The 19,577-nt window shown below is 39.5% G+C and overlaps 1 protein-coding gene across 1 annotated transcript in view; it reads right to left on the bottom strand.

The window, feature by feature from the left end:
• Positions 1-657: 657 nt before the first annotated feature.
• zgc:136858 (uncharacterized protein LOC678543 homolog) overlaps positions 658-19,577 on the bottom strand; it is an 88,460-nt gene continuing 69,540 nt past the window's right edge. The window contains 2 exon segments of the mRNA XM_059652239.1: positions 658-1,162; positions 1,164-1,359. Coding sequence (XP_059508222.1) covers positions 1,124-1,162; positions 1,164-1,359 — 235 coding nt within the window. The 3' untranslated portion in view covers positions 658-1,123.

Genomic DNA, 19,577 nt, shown 5'->3' with positions numbered 1-19,577 from the left:
GTCAAAGAGATACTGAATTGTTGGGTTATTTACTAAGTCTCATGCACAATATTATTTACTGTATCTCACTGGTGGGCTGTAACCTTTTCCATCTGTTAATTATGGTAATGCTCTTCGTTAATAACTAAAAAAATTCAAGTGAAGTCAAGTAAATTAGTTACACTGTGTCTTGAAATAAATTTGTGTTCATTAATATTAAGGGTTTCAAGACTGGGAAAGGAAACTTCTGGACATTACTCTGTTTCAAAATTGAATTTGTTCAACTTAGTTATGACCAGATAATAAAATGTGAGGCTGGATGAACACAGCAGGCCAAGCAGCATCTCAGGAGCACAAAAGCTGACGTTTCAGGCCTGGACCCTTCATCAGAGGCCTCTGCTGCTTGGCCTGCTGTGTTCATCCAGCCTCACATTTTATTATCTTGGAATTCTGCAGCATCTGCAGTTCCCATTATCTCTGATACTATTTTAACCTCACTGCGAAGCCTCTTCCAGGGATGCCTAACTTGAAGAAGTTACCCTCCTCCCTCTGGGCTCTGATGAAGGGTCCAGGCCCGAAACGTCAGCTTTTGTGCTCCTGAGATGCTGCTTGGCCTGCTGTGTTCATCCAGCCTCATATTTTATTATCTTGGAATTCTCCAGCATCTGCAGTTCCCATTATCTCTTAGTTATGACCAGAATTTGGTGTAAACTGACAACTCCAGTTCAATTTTCAACCTATTGGTTCAAAGAGGACAAAAATCAAATGACTTTTTTTATTAAAAAAATGATTGTCTCCATACTGCCCAGGTTGAATGTAACTCCCAACGTACTTTGGCCTCAATCACTGAGAGCAGTAGAACAGTATTCCCTCCTGGGCACTCCTCCATTCCTGATGCTGACATAGTTAGTAATGCATGATCAGTTACTGTTAAAACTCTAGGCAGTTTAATGGTGTGATTAGAATTATAATTTAGTGGAGATTCTTTGAGCTAACTTTGCAAAACTTTAATCCTAATTTCAGTTCAACTGTCAACCGTTTCCTCCATATTACGTCATTTTTCAGAACTGTAATGTGAAATATTGTTCCAATTCTGGACAAATTTAATATCCTGCTATTTTTAATCAATCCCAAAATTAGCACGTCAAGTCTTTGGGAAATTATTGTTCCTTGTTGGTGGATGCTTTGTTCTCGTAATGGTATATTGGTTGCTGCCATACTCTGTCAATGACCTGCCGTGGGTTCACACTATCTGTGCTGATTGATGTGGAGATGGCTTCCTGTGACTTGAGTGAGTAGCTGGCAGCCAGTAAGCCCATCCTGATGCAGGTGTGGGTCTCTTGTTGTGTCAGAATGCCTGCTATAATTCCAGCAGCAAGGCTGTTAAAAGAAAAGCACAACATTATTCGTAACAACGTTCCAAAAAATCCCCAGCAGCCTTTTGAAACAAAATGAGCAGTTTGGTTGTAGCTTTGCTAATGGACTGCGGCATCCCACTTAGTGGGTTATTGGCAGATGGAGTAGTTTACTGACCTGGACCGTCATTCCTTGAAATGGACAATGAGGATTTTTCAAACGTTATCTCTTCTAGTGTGGGAATTTTCCAAAGGCTTGTGTTTTAGAAATGGAATAATATAGCAAGCCAACTATTAACAGGGAATATGCTCCTGAGATGCTGCTTGGCCTGCTGTGTTCATCCAGCCTCACATTTTATTATCTTGGAATCTCCAGCATCTGCAGTTCCCATTATCTCTATTAACAGGGAAGCCTAGGTGACTCTAAAATGAAAGGCAAAGGCTAACGCAGGACATGAGAAGTACATTACAGATGCAGAGATACCGAAGAATACTGAAGGTAGCCAAAATGGTCAAAAGCATTCAGGAATTGACAAAATATGGTCCAATAATGTGTTAGGCTGCAACAGAAAAGGCATAGTGAGTATGATTAAATGGCAGTAGTGTATGTTGGAGCACAGGGGTGAACATGACATACTCATTACTGCTAAATATCATCAAGGTCTGTTTTCTTCTGACAGAGTGGGAGGATAGTTTCTCTTATTGGGAGTGGGAGGGGAGTCCCAAGAGGGACACAGCAAAAATCTAATGAGTCCCACTTCCCTCATATTTATTGCTTCCCATTAGCTCTTTACAAGGTCACTTGCATATTAAGAGCAAGCTTTTTGGTGTAAGGAAAGCTCACAGAAGAGAGAAACAACTTCCATTTCCTGTTCTCCTATAAAACCACTGTGTTTTTTAAAATAAAAAGAAAATACTGCAGATCCGAAATGAAAACACGATGTACTGGTAAAATTGCTGGTCTGGTTGAATCTTTGCAGAACCAATCAGAATTAATGGGTGGAAATGTGTAGGAACCTGAACAATGTGGGCAATGGCAAGAAATCTGGCAGAACTGTACGAGAAGTCTGGTGAGGATTAATGGGGATTATTACTTGTTCTTGCCTCATTAATATGTAGCTTCCTTTCCTACCATTCGCTCTGAACAAGCTAGACCCCGGGAATTCTCAACATGAACGTCAGAGCAGGTAACCTGGCAACTTCAGTTCACCCTGATCCAAAGGACCTCCATGCTGGACACCAGGCAACATGAGCATGCTCCATGGGCACCGAAACACACACTCCACATCCATGGACAGTCACACTCCACACATGCCAGCCTCTAAACACCCTTTTGGCACATCCCTGATTCACTTATAGGATACTTCAGCATTTCAGAGCTCAACAACAATTATCATAGTAACGCTGCAGCAACGATATTGAGTGTTCTGGGACCCCACCCATCTCATGGTCTGGACCAGGCTGCATCTCAGGGCTGTTTCATAACAGGGAGCTAGCCTTTACTCAGGGGGTCCTGCCAGAGGAAGTCAAGGGCAGCCCGATACCAGTCCAGAGTCTTGGACACAGAAGATCAGCTGCTCAGGCAGTCAGAGTCAGGATCCTCGTCACGCAACAGGTAAGGAGCTGAATGAGACAGCCCATCAGTACTGACACTTTCTGCCCTGTTTTACTCCTGAAATGAAAGGTGGAGGTGGAGCTGGGGTGACCTGAGTGAGCGAGTGAGTTGGCAGCACTGAGCACATGCAGATTTGGTGCTGTCAGGAGCTGGAGTGGGTGAGAGCGAGTGAGGGAAGATGTTGCATATCACAGGGGAAACAGGACGTCTCATATCTGCACCACTTTGTTCAGTAGGACATCTAGATCTCTGTCTGCAAAGTGTGGTGCCAATTTTCCCATTGTTGCTGTGCCTGTGGTAAATGTCAGGAACTGTGCAGGACAGCTCCACACCAAAACTGCATGGTCAGGTGCAGTGGTCTTTTAAAGATGGCATAGGTGCCCACAATGCCAGTCAATTGAGGGGTATCCCGGCAGTAGCTAGTTTTTCCCGGGAATGGCGCTTTGTAAGATAGGTCCAGAATATTGTGAAAAGGGTGCCAAAGAGGTTTGGCAGGTCATTAATTGTTCAGTTTGCTAAGATACAGTGAGAAATTTCGTTAGACTTTGCTGATGAGCCTGACACTTATACTAAAAAGTCATAAGATTTGGCCCAATGTTTCAAGACTTTTGTACTCTTTTATTTTTCTGTCCACTGATGCTGCCAGCCCTGCTGAGTTTCTCCAACACTTTGTTTTGATGTTTGAAGGGAGGTTGACCTAAAAGCAGCAGTGAAAATTACAATACTACCATCACTGAATTCCCCGCTATCAACACTCTTGGGGTAACCATTGACCAGAAGCCTAACTGAACCAGCTTCTAACTTCCTAAAATTTGACCACCATTTACTCGGTATGGATGGGACGGTGATAGAATATTTTCCATTTGCCTGAATCTCAACATTCAAAAATCGTCATGCATTGAGGCAGCAGTATATGCACCGTCATAACTCACTAAGGTTTCTCCAACAGCACTATCTAAACCTGCAATCTAATCCAGCAGCTAGTGCAAAAGAACAGCACCACTTGCGCATTCCTCTCAACTGCACAACATCCTTACTTGGAACATAGAGTTATTCATTCACCAGTGCAGAATTAAAGTCTCAAACCTTCCTGTCTAATAGCAGTGTGGCTTCACTGCGCAGTCTCTATACGCGAGACTAATGCCTTTTTTTCGGGGAGGGAGTCAAGGCAATAATTGGATTGTGAGTGAAATTAGAAAGAGAAAAAGAGAAAGTTTCTAAAAACAATTAGTGTAACAATGGCACATTTTGTTTATCAGAAATTCAGATCCACTGAGAACTACTGGGTGCCTTGAATTCCAAATAAGAGAAAAATATATTAACTTGACTGCATAACCTAATAGGGTGGAGACACAAATGATTGTTGACACTGGTCCCAGTTTTTGGGTAAATGTTTTATCTATTAAATCTGTGACTCATTTACTCTTTGATATCAAAGTAAAAGGACAAGCACTTTGTTCTAAAAGTGGCTATGATAATGGAAAATCCTAGCTATTATGGGGAATTTCATATTGGGAGGAACAATTTCAGCTGGTGCCACTGGATTAATACCATGTCATGGAAATATGTACTTTTGAAGGTACAATACTTTCTGTTTATTTCCCACTGTATTTCCTTTCCTGGTCTCTTCAGGCCATGTAACAATGAAGACTATTAGGCTTTATATCATTTTTCTTCCCTACTCTCCATCAACCTGTTCTGTTTCCTGTCTCCTAGCTGTCACAGTTGGCTATATTGATTCAGTCTTTGTCTTGGCATAATGGAATTTTTTTTCCCAAACAGTAATTATGGTAATCTGTACTTACCATTTTGAAAACAGGTGGATAAAAAATGGCAAATAAAATACGATTTGCTATATTTCTTATTTACATTTGAGCATGTGTTGTGGTTGCACATGAGAACCTTTGGTAGACCTAGAGTGGCCATTTCCCAGGACCAAAGAAGCTGCTGATAGGTGATGGGAGGACCTTGAACCTATGGCCACTGAATAGAGGCCATTTAAGTAGCTCTTTTACACCACCAACGGGACACAAGGGGATACAAAAAGCATGGTTGGCCTGAGAACAATAGTAGTCATTCTACAACTATCGCTCAAGTTGCAGAAGAAGAATAATTGGTGGTGGTGGGGGGGTGGGGGTAGTACTGCAACAACCTCTCAGTCTGATTCCAAAAAGTGAGTCAATTCATAGATATTGTTTGTTAGAACATTATTTCTCATAAGATTTATGCAAGATGTCCATTTACATAACTATGGTGATGGATATATATTTACAACAGTCCAGAAAAGTGAGAAAATAATTTAATAAACACATTTTGGCCAGTACTGTCTGAATTATGAACTGGAGAGATTCAGTTATTTTTGCAAATTCACACAAATTATTTACACGAATATTATATTTGATACCGATTGTGGCTTCCTCAGAGGCAGCTCTCAGACTGAACAAAACCTCTGACACTCCTGTTTATATTTATCTGTCAGCCAGGGCTCCCTGATTGGACCAGGTTAACAGCCCCAATCAAGGAACTCATCTTCTTTGAGATCTGCCTAATTGACTTCGTTACAATCACTACATCCCTCTCTCCCACCAAATGCACGACCCCCATCCATTCTGGGGATGTAGGCCTGTTCTTGTAGCCACTCCTGGGACAATTTTGCACTGGGTCCAGTTCCTCTGACTCAACCTCGGATAAAGGCATTGTCTACTGGACCTCAGCCCACCTTTTTTGCCTGGAGCTTCTCAGAAGAAATTCATCTTCTTCTTCAGGTGGTAAAGGTGTTGAGTCCAGTTGTAGTGCCTGCTTGAACATCACTTGGGCTTTAACTAGTAGTCACTTTTGAATGGTTACATTATTAATTGAACATACCAAATGGTTTCTCGGCATCTTATTGGGGTTAAACTTAAAAAAAAAACCTCTGGCAGTCATCTTAACCTCAAAAATATCCTGACAAAGATTTCCCTGGTTTTTGAACTGCCCGGTAAAACTGATAGGATCTCAGAATTAGAGGAGGCCTGGGCTCCTTCACGTATTCCCTAAACTAAATCCATCGACTCTTGAAAGGTTTTAGTATCTGGCACCTCAGGAAAACATAAGCTCCTATTAACCGAAAAAGCTGCATGTCCACAGGCTTTCAGGAGAATAACTTGTTACTTTTCACCTGTCAAACGTCATTGCCTGGAAAAAGTAATGTATTCTTTCCAGATACTGGGCCAAACCCTTTCTGCCTTTCATGCCCGTCAATCCTCATCACTGGAACTGGAATTTACAAGTCGTGCCCCAATTGCCAGCTACTGCCTGACACTGACCACCCAATTGCCCTTAATCTTGTGATAATGGGAACTGCAGATGCTGGAGGATCCAAGATAACAAAATGTGGAGCTGGATGAACACAGCAGGCCAAGCAGCATCTCAGGAGCACAAAAGCTGATGTTTCGGGTTTAGACCCTCCTAGTCTTGTGCTTCCCAACATAAGGAAGGCATCAACCCTCTGCACTTGCCAGTGTGGTTACTGCTCACTCCCTTTGTCATATATAGTGGGCCAAAGGCACTTGACTATCAATGGATGTGGCTATCTCTGTGTTTTTGACTCTTATGGGGTACAACTAATTCCTGGGGGGTGCCCATGACTGGCACCCATGCATATACCCATCTCCCTCCAAATGGTAAGTCCCAGTGTAAGCATCCTCCATTCCTCTGTGCAAATCCCAAAATTCTCACATAAACAAATTTTTAATGAGCACTTTAATCGGTGTCAATTAGGGACTGGGCAGAATCAGAGGACTGCTCTTTCCCAACCCTTATGAACATGGTTAGCAATGGGTAATGCATCAAAAAACCCTATTACACTGGTACTCGTATTTTCAATCTGAGGTAGTCTTTTCAACTCCTGGATAATGTTACAAAGGGGAGGTGATACCTCTCTGATAATTAAAAGCAAAACACTCAGGGAAGCTGGCCTCACCTCGGCCCTTGATGTTGTGCCGACCTGTCATACCAATTTGTATAAACCACAATGGAGTTTAATGCAGACAAGTGTGAGGTGATGCACTTTGGTAGGAGTAACCGGAAGGCAAACTACTGGGCTAATGGTAAGATTCTTGGTAGTGTCGATGAGCAGAGAGATCTCGGTGTCCATGTACACAGATCCTTGAAAGTTGCCACCCAGGTTGACAGGGCTGTTAAGAAGGCATACAGTGTTTTAGCTTTTATTAATAGAGGGATCGAGTTCTGGAACCAAGAGGTTATGCTGCAGCTGTACAAAACTCTGGTGCGGCCGCACTTGGAGTATTGTGTACAGTTCTGGTCACCGCATTATAAGAAGGATGTGGAAGCTTTGGAAAGGGTGCAGAGGAGATTTACTTGGATGTTGCCTGGTATGGAGGGAAGGTCTTACGAGGAAAGGCTGAGGGACATGAGGCAGTTTTCATTAGAGAGAAGAAGGTTGACAGGTGACTTAATTGAGACATATAAAATAATCAGAGGGTTAGATAGGGTGGATAGGGAGAGCCTTTTTCCTAGGATGGTGACGGCGAGCACGAGGGGGCATAGCTTTAAATTGAGGGGTGAAAGATATAGGACAGATGTCAGAGGTAGTTTCTTTACTGAGAGAGTAGTAAGGGAATGGAACGCTTTGCCTGCAACGGTAGTAGATTCGCCAACTTTAGGTACATTTAAGTCGTCATTGGACAAGCATATGGACGTACATGGAATAGTGTAGGTTAGATGGGCTTCAGATTGGTATGACAGGTCGGCACAACATCGAGGGCCGAAGGGCCTGTACTGTGCTGTAATGTTCTATGTTCACCTCATAATCTGTTATGGAAGTGTGAAAATGGTATAACGTGCCTCCCAGCCCCAATCTGTTATAAAGGTGTGGTTAAACAAAATAAATCCCTGATACTCACTTTATATGCAACAAGTAACAATTTATTTATCTAACTCTAACAAATTAACAGAACTACTAACAAACTGAACAATTCCCCCTTAATACCAACAATTCCCAAATAAAACAAAATTCTAATGGTATGGTGTTCCAACAGACACAAGTAACAATTTGTATAAACCAAATTAATAAAAAGAATTAAAACTTAATCTGTCCAAATTACAGCCAGGAAAGTCTTCTGGAATGTTCTTTGCCTTCTCTGCTGTCCTCCAGTGAGGACCACCTTCCTCTGACAAATTCGTGTGCCAGGAATATTAGCTAAGAGTGCTGTAGCACCTTTATTTAGATGGTGCTTACTCTGAGAGTTTGGAGATTTCTTTGAGAGCCAGTGGTATTCTCTTTATTCAGAGCTGATGGCTGTTGAGAGCTATTCTCCCAGCAGATAGCAGTTTGCTCTCACACTGATTTGCAAACACCCTCTTCTTTTATACCTTTGATGATCTATTAATTTCTTACAATAGGATTGGTCTGAGATTGTCAAAACTATCAGATTTAACTTTAATTGGGCTTTGGTATCTATGGCCTGGTTTAATTAATTAACTAAATTCAAAAACCTGTTGTCTTGATAAAAATACTGCTTTGCCTGCTAACAGTATAGCCTTTGAAACAGTGTTTCAATTTCAAGAACACCGTGCATCTGCTGTTGCCTGCAGCCATCTTTTAAAGAAACCACACCCTCATCCCCCACTATCATTTCACAAATAAATTTAAACATCCTGCCTTTTAATGGACAAGTACTGTACTAACTTCACGATAATGCATATGCTATAAAATTTTTAACTTCTATATGAACAAGTGTTTAAATTATTTCCTGCTTACTTCTGTATTATTTAATTGCTAAAACATTCTTATATCAAACAAAACCTGCTCAAGAGTATAACTGAAGCAGCTAGATCTATGTTGTTTTAAAATTATAACACAGAAATTGAAGAATGAAAGCCAAGAAATGTACTTCTCAGAATTTTGTAAATTCTTGCTCTAATTTTTTTCGGGGGGGGGTGCTGTGATCTTTGCAAGACTGCACATGCAGCACTGTTAGAGCTGAAATTGTAGGAAAATATGACATCAGTGTGTGTACAATGATTATATCAGCTATTACACTGGTAGTTAAGGACACTGTGATGGGGTTTTTAATTTACTATTCTGTATCTAGGCATTTACCAATACATAAAAGGGATCCAAAAATCACCAGTAAATAAAGGCAGTCTGTTTCCTGAGGGCAGGCAGCATTTGCTTCCACTTTCTTAACTCATCTCCGACACACAGAAAAATCTTTGCAGCAGTTAACATATTAAATAAAATTCATTTCCTCAGTGAACAGTATCAAAAGTGTATCGAATCTTATCAACATTTGTTAACTCTACTCTCCTGTCCTTGAGGTAGCAGTTCTTGGAGATATGATTCACGAGGCTCCGGGCAAGTATTCAATATCTCGCTGAAGTAGCTTAATCTTAATGAACCAGGTTAGACAGCAGGAATTTACAGTCTATTTGGCCAGAAAAACAGGGCAGGATGTGACAATAACACCTTGTATTTATACTACATCTTTATAATAATAAAACATCATAAGGCACTTCACAGGAATATTACAAAGCAAAATATGATGCCAAATCACACAAGGTTATATTAGGGAAGGTAGCCAAAGTTAGATCAAAGAAGCAGATTGCAAGAAGCACCTAAAAAGAAGGAAGGTGAGAAGAGGAGGTATAAGGAAGGGATTCCAGAACTTAGGCTCCAGGCAGATTAAGGCATGGTCATCAACGGAAAGCAATGCAAATTGAGGGTGACCAAGAGGTCAGAAACAAAAGTACAACTGTTGAAGCTGGCTGGGCCTAGGATGCTTATCTTGAGAAACTCCTGCAGAGTGTGTCCTGGAGCTGAAAAGATTGACTTCCAATAAGCACAGCCATCTTCCTTTGTGTCAGGTTCGACTCCAATCCAGGGTCCTGAGACAGCACTTTCCAAACCTAGTGTTACAACTATCTGGAAGTACAGAAGATACTTCAGAATGCCACCATCTATAAGTTCCCCTCCAAGCCACTCGCCATCGTGAACTGGAAACAGATCAATGTTTCTTCATTGCCACAGGGTTAAAATTCTGAAATTCCCTTGGCAACAGTATTGTGCCTACCTGCAGCACCAGCACCGCAGCATTTCAAGGAGGCAGCTCATCACCACCTTCTCAAGGGCAACTAGGGATGGCCAATAAGTGCCATGTCCCATCAATTAATTCTTCAAACCTCAGAGGGCTATAGGGACAGAGGAGATTACAGAGATAAGGAGCAATAAAGCTAACTAGAGATTTGAAAAGGATAAGAAATTTAAAATCATGATGTCGTTTGATGCGTGACTTAGATTTGGTGCAATTAAGGGCACAGTTTTTGATGGTCTTATGGATCGAGATGGTAGAATGTGGAATGTGGCCTGGTGTGCATTTAGTCAAGTCTATGGGTTAAGACCACAGAGATTCTATTTCAGCAAGGAATACTAGATATCAATAGTAATGGGATACTGATCTCAGGATGCTGAGATCAACTTAACATTCCCTCTGATAGTTATACTCAGCTTTTGGATATGTTACATATTAAAGGTCAGAGCAAGTTAGAACTGAATGAACCAGCTACCTTTCAAAGTATATACCTCTTGTAGTAAATAGATAAATATGGAATCTTAGTAAAAGGCAAACGGAGTAAAACCAAGATGAGGTGATAAATGCAATCAAGAAATGTTTGGCAGGATATGGGCCAAGCACAGGCAGGTGAGACTAGTTTGTTTTGGTATTATGGTTGGCATGGATTGGTTGGACTGAAGGGTCTGTGCTGTATGACTGTATGACTAAATATGATAGAGGTATATGAGGAAGCTTAAAGATATGAGCAGGTTAAGAAACATGACCCTTTTAATAAACAGATGAAGCCAGCAGTGCTAATAGTTTAAAGGTTTTACGTGTTCTCAGTTTTAATCATACAGCCATTGCCATGAAACTTTGAGATTTAGATCTATTCATTTTAAAACTGTTCACTGCAGATTTGGATTTAAAATTCTGAGTTAAACATACAGGGTTGTTTTTACCTTTTTTATCTTCATTTTTATTGTTAATAAATTGTTGTTTTATTGTTATAAAACAAAGTTTGTAACAATGCATGTCTCATGGTAAAAAATCATTTCAGTAACAAATATTTAAAAAGTTCGATTTAGCCAGTTTCCTGTCAGGGATCTGACTTGTCCAGCACTAAATCAACTCACCCCATAACAATGGCACTGCTGGATCACAATATCATTCCACTGATAATAACCAAAAGAGGTACCAAAAGCTGCTTATGTGATTCATAATTATTGCCATTTATTTCAGGTATTTCTTCAAAGAATTCTGTCAAAAGAACTTTTCTTTGATCAGAAGTGGATACAAAAACCATTGGAAACATGAGATTTTATGTGGAAAGAGTTTTAAAAATATCACGTAAAAAGAATCAGCTTGAAGATCAGAAACCACTGGATTTCTACAGATTGGAGAAAATGGAACATGGAAGGAGGGTAAATGCAATTTATGAATGCAAGGAAAGGAGCAAGAGGTTTAGATGAAATGCTGAGCTTTTGGTGGCTGTTCAGCAGATGGAAGGTAAGCCTAGGTTTTCTTCATTAATGCTGTGAGCAGTGTTACAGAATAAAGTAGTTTAATTCCATTGTTCAAGTGAACATTTACAATAGTCAATGCCACGAATGCTGTATCACTGAGCTAGTGAAGAGGAATGAGAGATAATCATCCACCTTTTCATGCTATAATTTGAACCCAGTGAGAGGTATTGTAAAAATCACAGTGGGCTTCTTCCTTCCTTCACAATCTAAAATGCGATATTATTATTTGTTGCCAAAGCAGCAAGGTGCTTAAACACCTTCAGCCACAGGTTCAATTTCTGGTTTCATAATCCCTGCCCTCATGCATTCTCCCTTGTATAATTAGCTACTTCCCCTGAAATGCATCTACGCTGGCTGCCCCATGGTAGTGAGCTCACAGTCTAACCACACTCTGAATAATTACATTTCTCCTGAATTCTCCACTGGATTTATGACCTATTTTATACTTACGCCACCAGGTTCTGGTCTTTTCCGCAAGTAAAAATATCCCAATGTCCATTATATCAAACCTTCACATAATAAACCTTTACATGGTCACTCTTCAGTCTTTCCCCTCCATAGAAAAAAGCTGTGGCTAATCACCTATTATATTTGGTATTATTCTAGTACGTACTTCAATGTCTCCATATCATTTTTATAATGTACAGAATAGGAATTTGTTCACAATAGCGATCTAAGCATTTTGAACATCTCTCAATGACTTAATGTGAACCATTGGAAAAAAAGTGGTCAATTCATAATGCAAAAATAAGAAAGCTTTTAAAGAGCGTGCACTATTTAGCTTGAGCGCATTCCTTACAGATTACTTGAGATTCACCACATTATTGATATAATTTTTTGGTTTTGTTTGTCACTACAACTGTAGGATGAAGGAAAATCTGTATTTTGAAAATGTCCATGAAAACGGAGAGATAAGCACATAAAGGGAAGCAATATTGTGGCACAGTTTGAACTTGAAATTTACCCTGAGTGAGGATAAGTTTCCTGATCCAATCTATTGTAGAAAGAGACCAGAACTGAATTCATAAGGAGTTCAACAAGTCAGAAAGATTCACCTCGCTTTTACTAGAGGAAGAATATCTGGGAGTGGAGTTGGAAAGCAGATTGGACAGAGCCTTGTTGTAGAAGATATTTCTGAGATTAAAAGTTCCCAGGCTGAGAAAGGGGAAGAACAGAAGCAAACCCGTTGAAACTAAGAATTACTTTCGATTGACTATGGGAGAATTGAATGTGTAAAGATTGCATGAAGGACATTTTAAGCTGTACTAGAAGAAATAAAGGAGGAATGTTATGTTTGTGCTATAAAGCTTTTTGCCTCCAAAGACAGTATTTAGTAACAGTGCTTTTCATTTTTTGTCACAGTAGAAATCTTTAAAATTTGGAATCTTGTTATGTGATCCTGTTAGCTACAAATGGGAAGTTCAAATTTCTTTTTAAAGTATCAGCCTCTACAGGAATTATAACATAATTCATTCGGTGCTTCTCCGAAAATATTTGCTATATCAATCTACCTGAAGCAGTTTACCTCATATTTTTGGGAAAAGTTGTATAGCCACCAAATTTTGCTTAATTAGATTAATATCTTCAAATGACCTGTCAAAATGCTAATTTTCACTCCAGTATATAGTTCCAAACAATTTAGCACCATGTAGCGCATGCTTCAATTTACACTCCCATAAAAACAGAAAACTGGAAACCCTAGCATTACATTAATATGAATTTGAAAACATTAAACAGTATTATACAACTCTGCTTCATTGTTACCTTTTCAATTTACTTAAATACATATTAATTTTATCTGTATCATTAAATTATATGCCCCCCCAACAGTCCAGTTAATGCAGCAGCTACCTCTACCCATTCATTTTATCAACGTAAGGTTTGCAACCTATGTTTCTAATTTCCCTTCCTGTTCTTTTCCCTTTTCCAAATTGTTTTTTTTTACCATTAGACCTCTGCTCTGCAACTGTGAAGAATTCCTTGATTGAATTGTTTCTTGACCTCCCTGTTAAGCTTTCATCAGCTTTTTCCATGGAAGATTCAAATCAGAAACAGTTCTAGTCTCATTCCACAATATATTGGATCAGGGAACTTATTGTTACACAGGGTAAATTTCAAGTTCAAGCTGCACCACAGTATTGCTTCCCTTTATATGCTTATCTCAACTATAACTTTTCTGCAAATTCCTTCTAACCTGTCCTGGGAATATAAGGAGCAACATGGCTTTCAGACATTGATATTCAACATAATGTTAGTCACTCTGATGCACACACTGAATTGAGTTTATATTTATTGTCTTAAAAGCTGGAAATTGGCACTAATGGTAATTAAAAGGCTAGTTCATCCTTCAAGCCATTTTAGAGATTTGGAAGATCTAAGACTGGCCAAGAATGCACTGGAATAGCAGCATTTGGACATTGCAATGCATAGACGAGGGTTTCTGTACCATAAAGAATGAAATGAAAGCAGAGAGGGAGTGTTAAGATAAACATTGAGAGTCTTTGTGAGACAGTGAACTTGGAGAAGACATAGGAAGTGGGAGGGAAACCTGAGGGACATGGGAATTTAAGGCTATGACTGGAGGAAAACCAGCTAGATATTTGGCTTAAATGCGCAATGAGAAAGGGGAAGCAATAGAGGAATGTGAAAGATGGTTTCAAAGAACAATGAGGTCATTGACTTGCAGGTGGTAAAGATGCAGTAGATAGGGTTTTATGGAAGCCCTCACTTGGCAGGAACCTCAATTTATTTTTAAATAGGAGAAATGGGCTTTCAAGAACAAAAGGTTTCGTCTTTAATTCTTAAAAATAAATCCAATTTGATACTATAGGGCTGGAAGATGATGATGAAAAAATATCAGAACCTGTTTTCACCTTTATTTTGTGAAAATAATTTTTAATTTCAAAGTTAAGAAATATGAAAATTGCAGCTGATCATCAATACAAAGATCTGTTAAAAAAAATTACAACATGCAGAATTGTGGAAGCTAATCTGAGATGTTGCCTCAGGATTTAACAAACATATGTGTAAGTCATATTTTTGAAACTGTAGAGCTATTAACATCCAATGAATGTGCTTAGGTGGATATGAGCATTTAACATAATCTGCAGGCTTAAACAAAGCAAAGATCTGTTGCTATTGCCATAATGACAGATAATAAAATAAAAACTTGACTGTGGTGAGTAAGGAGGAATCAAAAAGGTTTTGAGAGAGAATTGAGGAAAAGGCTGAAAAGAGAGACTGGGGGACAGAATGGGAAGGGCATAGTCCGAACAGGATTCTTCATGGGAAATACTAACATACTTTATAAAGAGAAACTCCAATTACTTTCAAATACTTGATTCCACTTAATGTGAATTAAACACAAAACTTATCACTTATCAAAAATTTAGATATCAATTAAATAAATGCACAATTTGTTTAACGTTCCTTTGCTTAATATGTGGAACAGCTCCTGGGATGGTATGATTTTATAATGGCTGTAAATTGATCAACTGTACGTAACCAGGGGCTGTATATATGAAGGAATTCTACTGGGATGTTGATTAATTTTTGAGAATGTTTTATTCCATTCAATTATCTACAATTCAAACAATTTAGATAGATCCTCATGACGCTGTTTTTGTGAGTTGGCTTAACTGTACAGCTTCATTTAATCCAGAGTAAATTCGCTCTGAACTGCTGCCAGGTTTGAGCTTATGGAGAAGAATTGCATAGGATATAGGAATATCTCTCTTTCTCAAAAAGCAGATGAACGACACCAACCCTCAGGCGCACAAACAAAAACTACAGATTCTAAGCTCCCTGGGCTCTTGGCTTACATTGCACTAGTCGAGTGGCAAGAGTAAGATTGCTTGTGAATGCTATTGATTGACTATAATTGATTGTAGCAATGCAAATTTTCCTCCCTTGAGTTTGAATGCAATTATGAATGTTAAGGAATTATGATGTTGATGGATGGAACCTTCTTTATATCCAACTGCACCATCAAATATTTCCAAGTAATTAACAATTTGAGTTAGAGAATTGGTGAAGCTTCATTTACACTGCCCTGCTAGCCTCTCCCTGATTAAGTATTAGGTGTGCTAGTTACAGTGATTCTCATATACCTGTCTGCACTTTAAAACAAAACCAAAATAACTTCAATTTACATGCAAATTTACTGCTTTTGTATGGTACACTCTCTGACCATGACTTAGAAGGCCACAGGTCATTGTGGAAATGGGCAGGACCCTGATCAATGTTAATTGGAATCCAATGAAGTTAAAGCACCCAAATGGGTCATCTTCCATTAGTGTCTGCACTCACTGAACATCTGCAGTCCAAAGCAGGCCAGAGGTATTTTGAACATGTGTTGAAGGGATGTTCAACCCAAGTCAGCAAAAGCAGGTAGAAAGAGAAAATAGTGCCTTTTTTGCTGTGTTTAAAAGTGTATAAATATCTTCATTTAAGTGTCCCAGCCAGAACAGGTTTTGACAAAAATTTTGCTGCTGCTGAAAACTAGCACCTCATTTTACTTGTGAAGTTTGCTGAGTGTGGAGGCCAGCCAGATGAACACTGAAATAGCTAAATCAGATCCATGGATGATAGCTTCAGCAACATGTAGGGAAGGATTGGGTAATATAGCAAAACATGAAGGTAAGGCAGCTTTCACCTTGGGGTTTTATGGGTCTCAAGCTCACTTAGGTTGCTGATCTTGCAAATTGATTTAACCCAAATCAGGAGCTGGAAATCGCTGGCAAAGGCTTATGGTAAAGACTGAACATAATGGTTGTGGGCTCAATTGTGTTTAAACAGATTATTTAAGACTGCTTGTTACAGAAGCAGTCTGACAACACAAAGGCATTCACAAGAATGCAGTACAATTGTAGGGCCAGGTCTTGTCAATGTATTTGTAGCAGCTCATCCTGACAGAAGAAGTCACTGAGTGGCAGCATGTAGAAAGTGTGGTGGAGGTGGAAAAGTTGGTCAAGGACATATCATTGGAGTCCTAGAAGTCTTAACGTGTGGGAGTGAGAAGTTGAGCCAGTGAGGAGAAATGACGGTATAACAAATTGGAACCAAACTCAACAGACAGAAGAAATTAGAGGAGTATGGTGTGTTAGACTGTGTCAAAAGCTGCAGAATAGTGGTGAGGAGATGAGGATGAAAGAGATCAGGAGAAAAGAAATGGAGCGAATGAGCACATCATTCAGTATGATCATGACTGATCATTGTTCTCCACTTGCCTTCTTGCTTTGCATATCCCTCAGCATGAACATAGGTCATAAATAGAATGCCTTGTGCTGATCCTTTCACCACTTCAATATTGATAGCCCTCCAAGTTAAAATACCCCTTTTTTTACTCTTACCCTAACTCCATGACCCCACATCAGGCATATGACCTTTTGTATTATATGCCATTTGGAAGTTCGGTTTATCCATTCTACCCATCCTCAAAAACACATACATTTTTCAAATATTACTTCCCTTTCATAAAAGCACAATGATTTTCTAAAATGTTTTAAAATCCTCACAATGGATTTGACTCCAACTGAACTTATGAAAGTAACTGATGAATAAACCTGATGTTTTGGGCCTAGACTCTTCATCAGATTTTCTGATGAAGGATCTAGGCCCGAAACGTCAGCTTTTGTGCTCCTGAGATGCTGCTGGGCCTGCTGTGTTCATCCAGCTCCACACTTTGTTATCTTGGATTCTCCAGCATCTGCAGTTCCCATTATCCCTGATGAATACACCTCTCCAGTTCTCACCTGGTATTCTTGAATGCCAAGGTGATCTAGTTTAACCATTTTGCACAATTTTGAACTATGATAAAAGTCTGTTCCAACATTGTAGTTCAACACATGGCCATCATATCTAAATCTTCAGGTAAATTACAGGAAAAGAGAAGCTCTGAGTTAAAGCAGGTCTGCAGGATGTTAGCTGTAAACCTCCAACAAACAAAACTGGTGATCATTCCAACACTGCAACCATAATTACCAGACCAAACAAGAACAGGGTTGAAGAAGCAACAAAAGCACAAAGAAATCATTTTAAATAGAAAAATACATTTTCAGGGATTGGAGTGGAGATAGGATTGAATGCACTACAAAGAGATTTTGTGTTTAAGGTGGCCGCGAACAGACGGACGGGCACTCCCCAATAAATTGAGTAGGAGGAAGATTCCTTTCGAGGGTGGGTTGGCGGTCCATGATCAGAGTGGGTAGAACACTGTGCAATTTCATTGCTGATAGGGAGAACGCGAGAAACATGAAAGAACAAGTTGCAGAATATAGTCACCATTGCACGCACGCGAGGTCGGCTACTTCAAATTGTTCTCTTTCTACCAGAAATGACTGTGGATTTCTTATTTGAAACAACTAATACAGAAATTGGAAAAGATAAAATCTGGGATTGACTTTTATTTTACATTTATGGTAGTGGAGGTAAATAACCCATTCAATGTCTTTCAGTTCATTTTGTTTCTATCAACATTACCCTTCACATGTTTTCTTCGTTCACAAGTTCTATGCTAATCTGTATAATCAAAGGAAATCCCTTGTTTCTTTGAACTAATCCTTTCCAAATCGTTACTTTAGTGTGGTTAGGGTGGGAAGATGATAGCTGTAACTACCACAGAATGAAGTGAGATTAGAGGGCTGGTTGAGGGATTTGTCACCTTCTTTGAGGTGCATTATTTCCAATACTTCTGTACATGCTCCTACAAATGACAAAACTTCGAACCTTGACTTCACACAGTCTGGTTGTAACCAGGCTTCTTGGACAATACTCATGGAGAATTCCACATCCTCTATCACATGACTCGATAAGTAGAATTTCAAGTGTGCTGCTTGAGTGACTGTTCGGGTCAGAATGTTTATAGTAAGATAAATGAAAGATGTGCCACAGCCTGAAGTATGATGATATATAATTCAGTCATGGCTTAAATTGTAACCCAATTATCATTTCCACTCTTCCAACATGACTAGTCCCTCAAAACTCTTTCATACTAACTGTTTGCACAGATTCCACACCCTCCAAGATGAAGTTGACTTCTTGCTGAGGTGTAGTTCCATAAGAAACACTCACCTGCCAGACCTCACTGACATGCCCATTATTAATTTATGGGCCTCGGTATTCAGTAAATGTTCCCACACTGACTGGCTTACAGGACCCAAATATATCGTCGCTGATGTACAAACTTATAAACTTTCAATAGGTGATCACTGGATAGCAACCAGGAGCTCTGTCTACTCAGCACTCAGCTGTGAGTTCAACCCAAAAGATTTTTCTCTGTCAAGCTCAGCTATTTTAACTAGCTGAGCACATAACTATCATCGATTAGAGCACAGAAGTCACCATGAAAAGGTCCAAAAAGCCTTCATAGTGCATTAAATCTGAATTGTTGGTATGGGTGGTCACCATTTTGAAATGTGGACGGTAATTTATATTTATGAAGCATGGTTTGCTGAATGAATTAATTCTATAGAGATATTGTTAGCCACTATCAAAAAATTCAAAGACCTGTTAAAGTCACTGTCTTTGGCCTCTGATGAAAAGAGTCAATGGAATTTATTCTGAACGATCTTAGCTGGCAATGGCATCATCACAAATATTTCACTCTGGATCAGATGTGGTTCTTTCAGTTCCATAACTGCCCCTCCACCACAACTCATCTTCCTCGCAATTCACTGAAGTAGAAATTCGACATTTTCTGAGCAATCCGATGACAATTTGTGCACCGGAAAGATCCCATGATTACCACAGACAGATCAGCAAGTGGGTCAGCACACATATCTCCACTTTATTGTGAAAGTTACTCTTTTTCAATTATCCACCCATTATGTTGGGTGTGAAGACGATTTTTGAAAAACTTGTTGAGGCACACACCTGAAGTTTGAATTACAGATGTTAGGCCTCCTTGTGTAACTGCATTTTAGCAAAATGATGTCTTCCATTAGAGCAAAGTTGACTTGCATGCAATCTATGATATTTGTGCTGTCTATTAACTTGGTTGAGTTTGCAGGTTACAAGTAGAAACTTGTGAATTTGTACCCAATATCTACAC

Source organism: Stegostoma tigrinum, chromosome 18 (assembly GCF_030684315.1).
Source record: "Stegostoma tigrinum isolate sSteTig4 chromosome 18, sSteTig4.hap1, whole genome shotgun sequence".
In the NCBI taxonomy this organism is placed as follows: Eukaryota; Metazoa; Chordata; class Chondrichthyes; order Orectolobiformes; family Stegostomatidae; genus Stegostoma; species Stegostoma tigrinum.
This window is presented reverse-complemented; position numbering and strand designations above follow the sequence as displayed.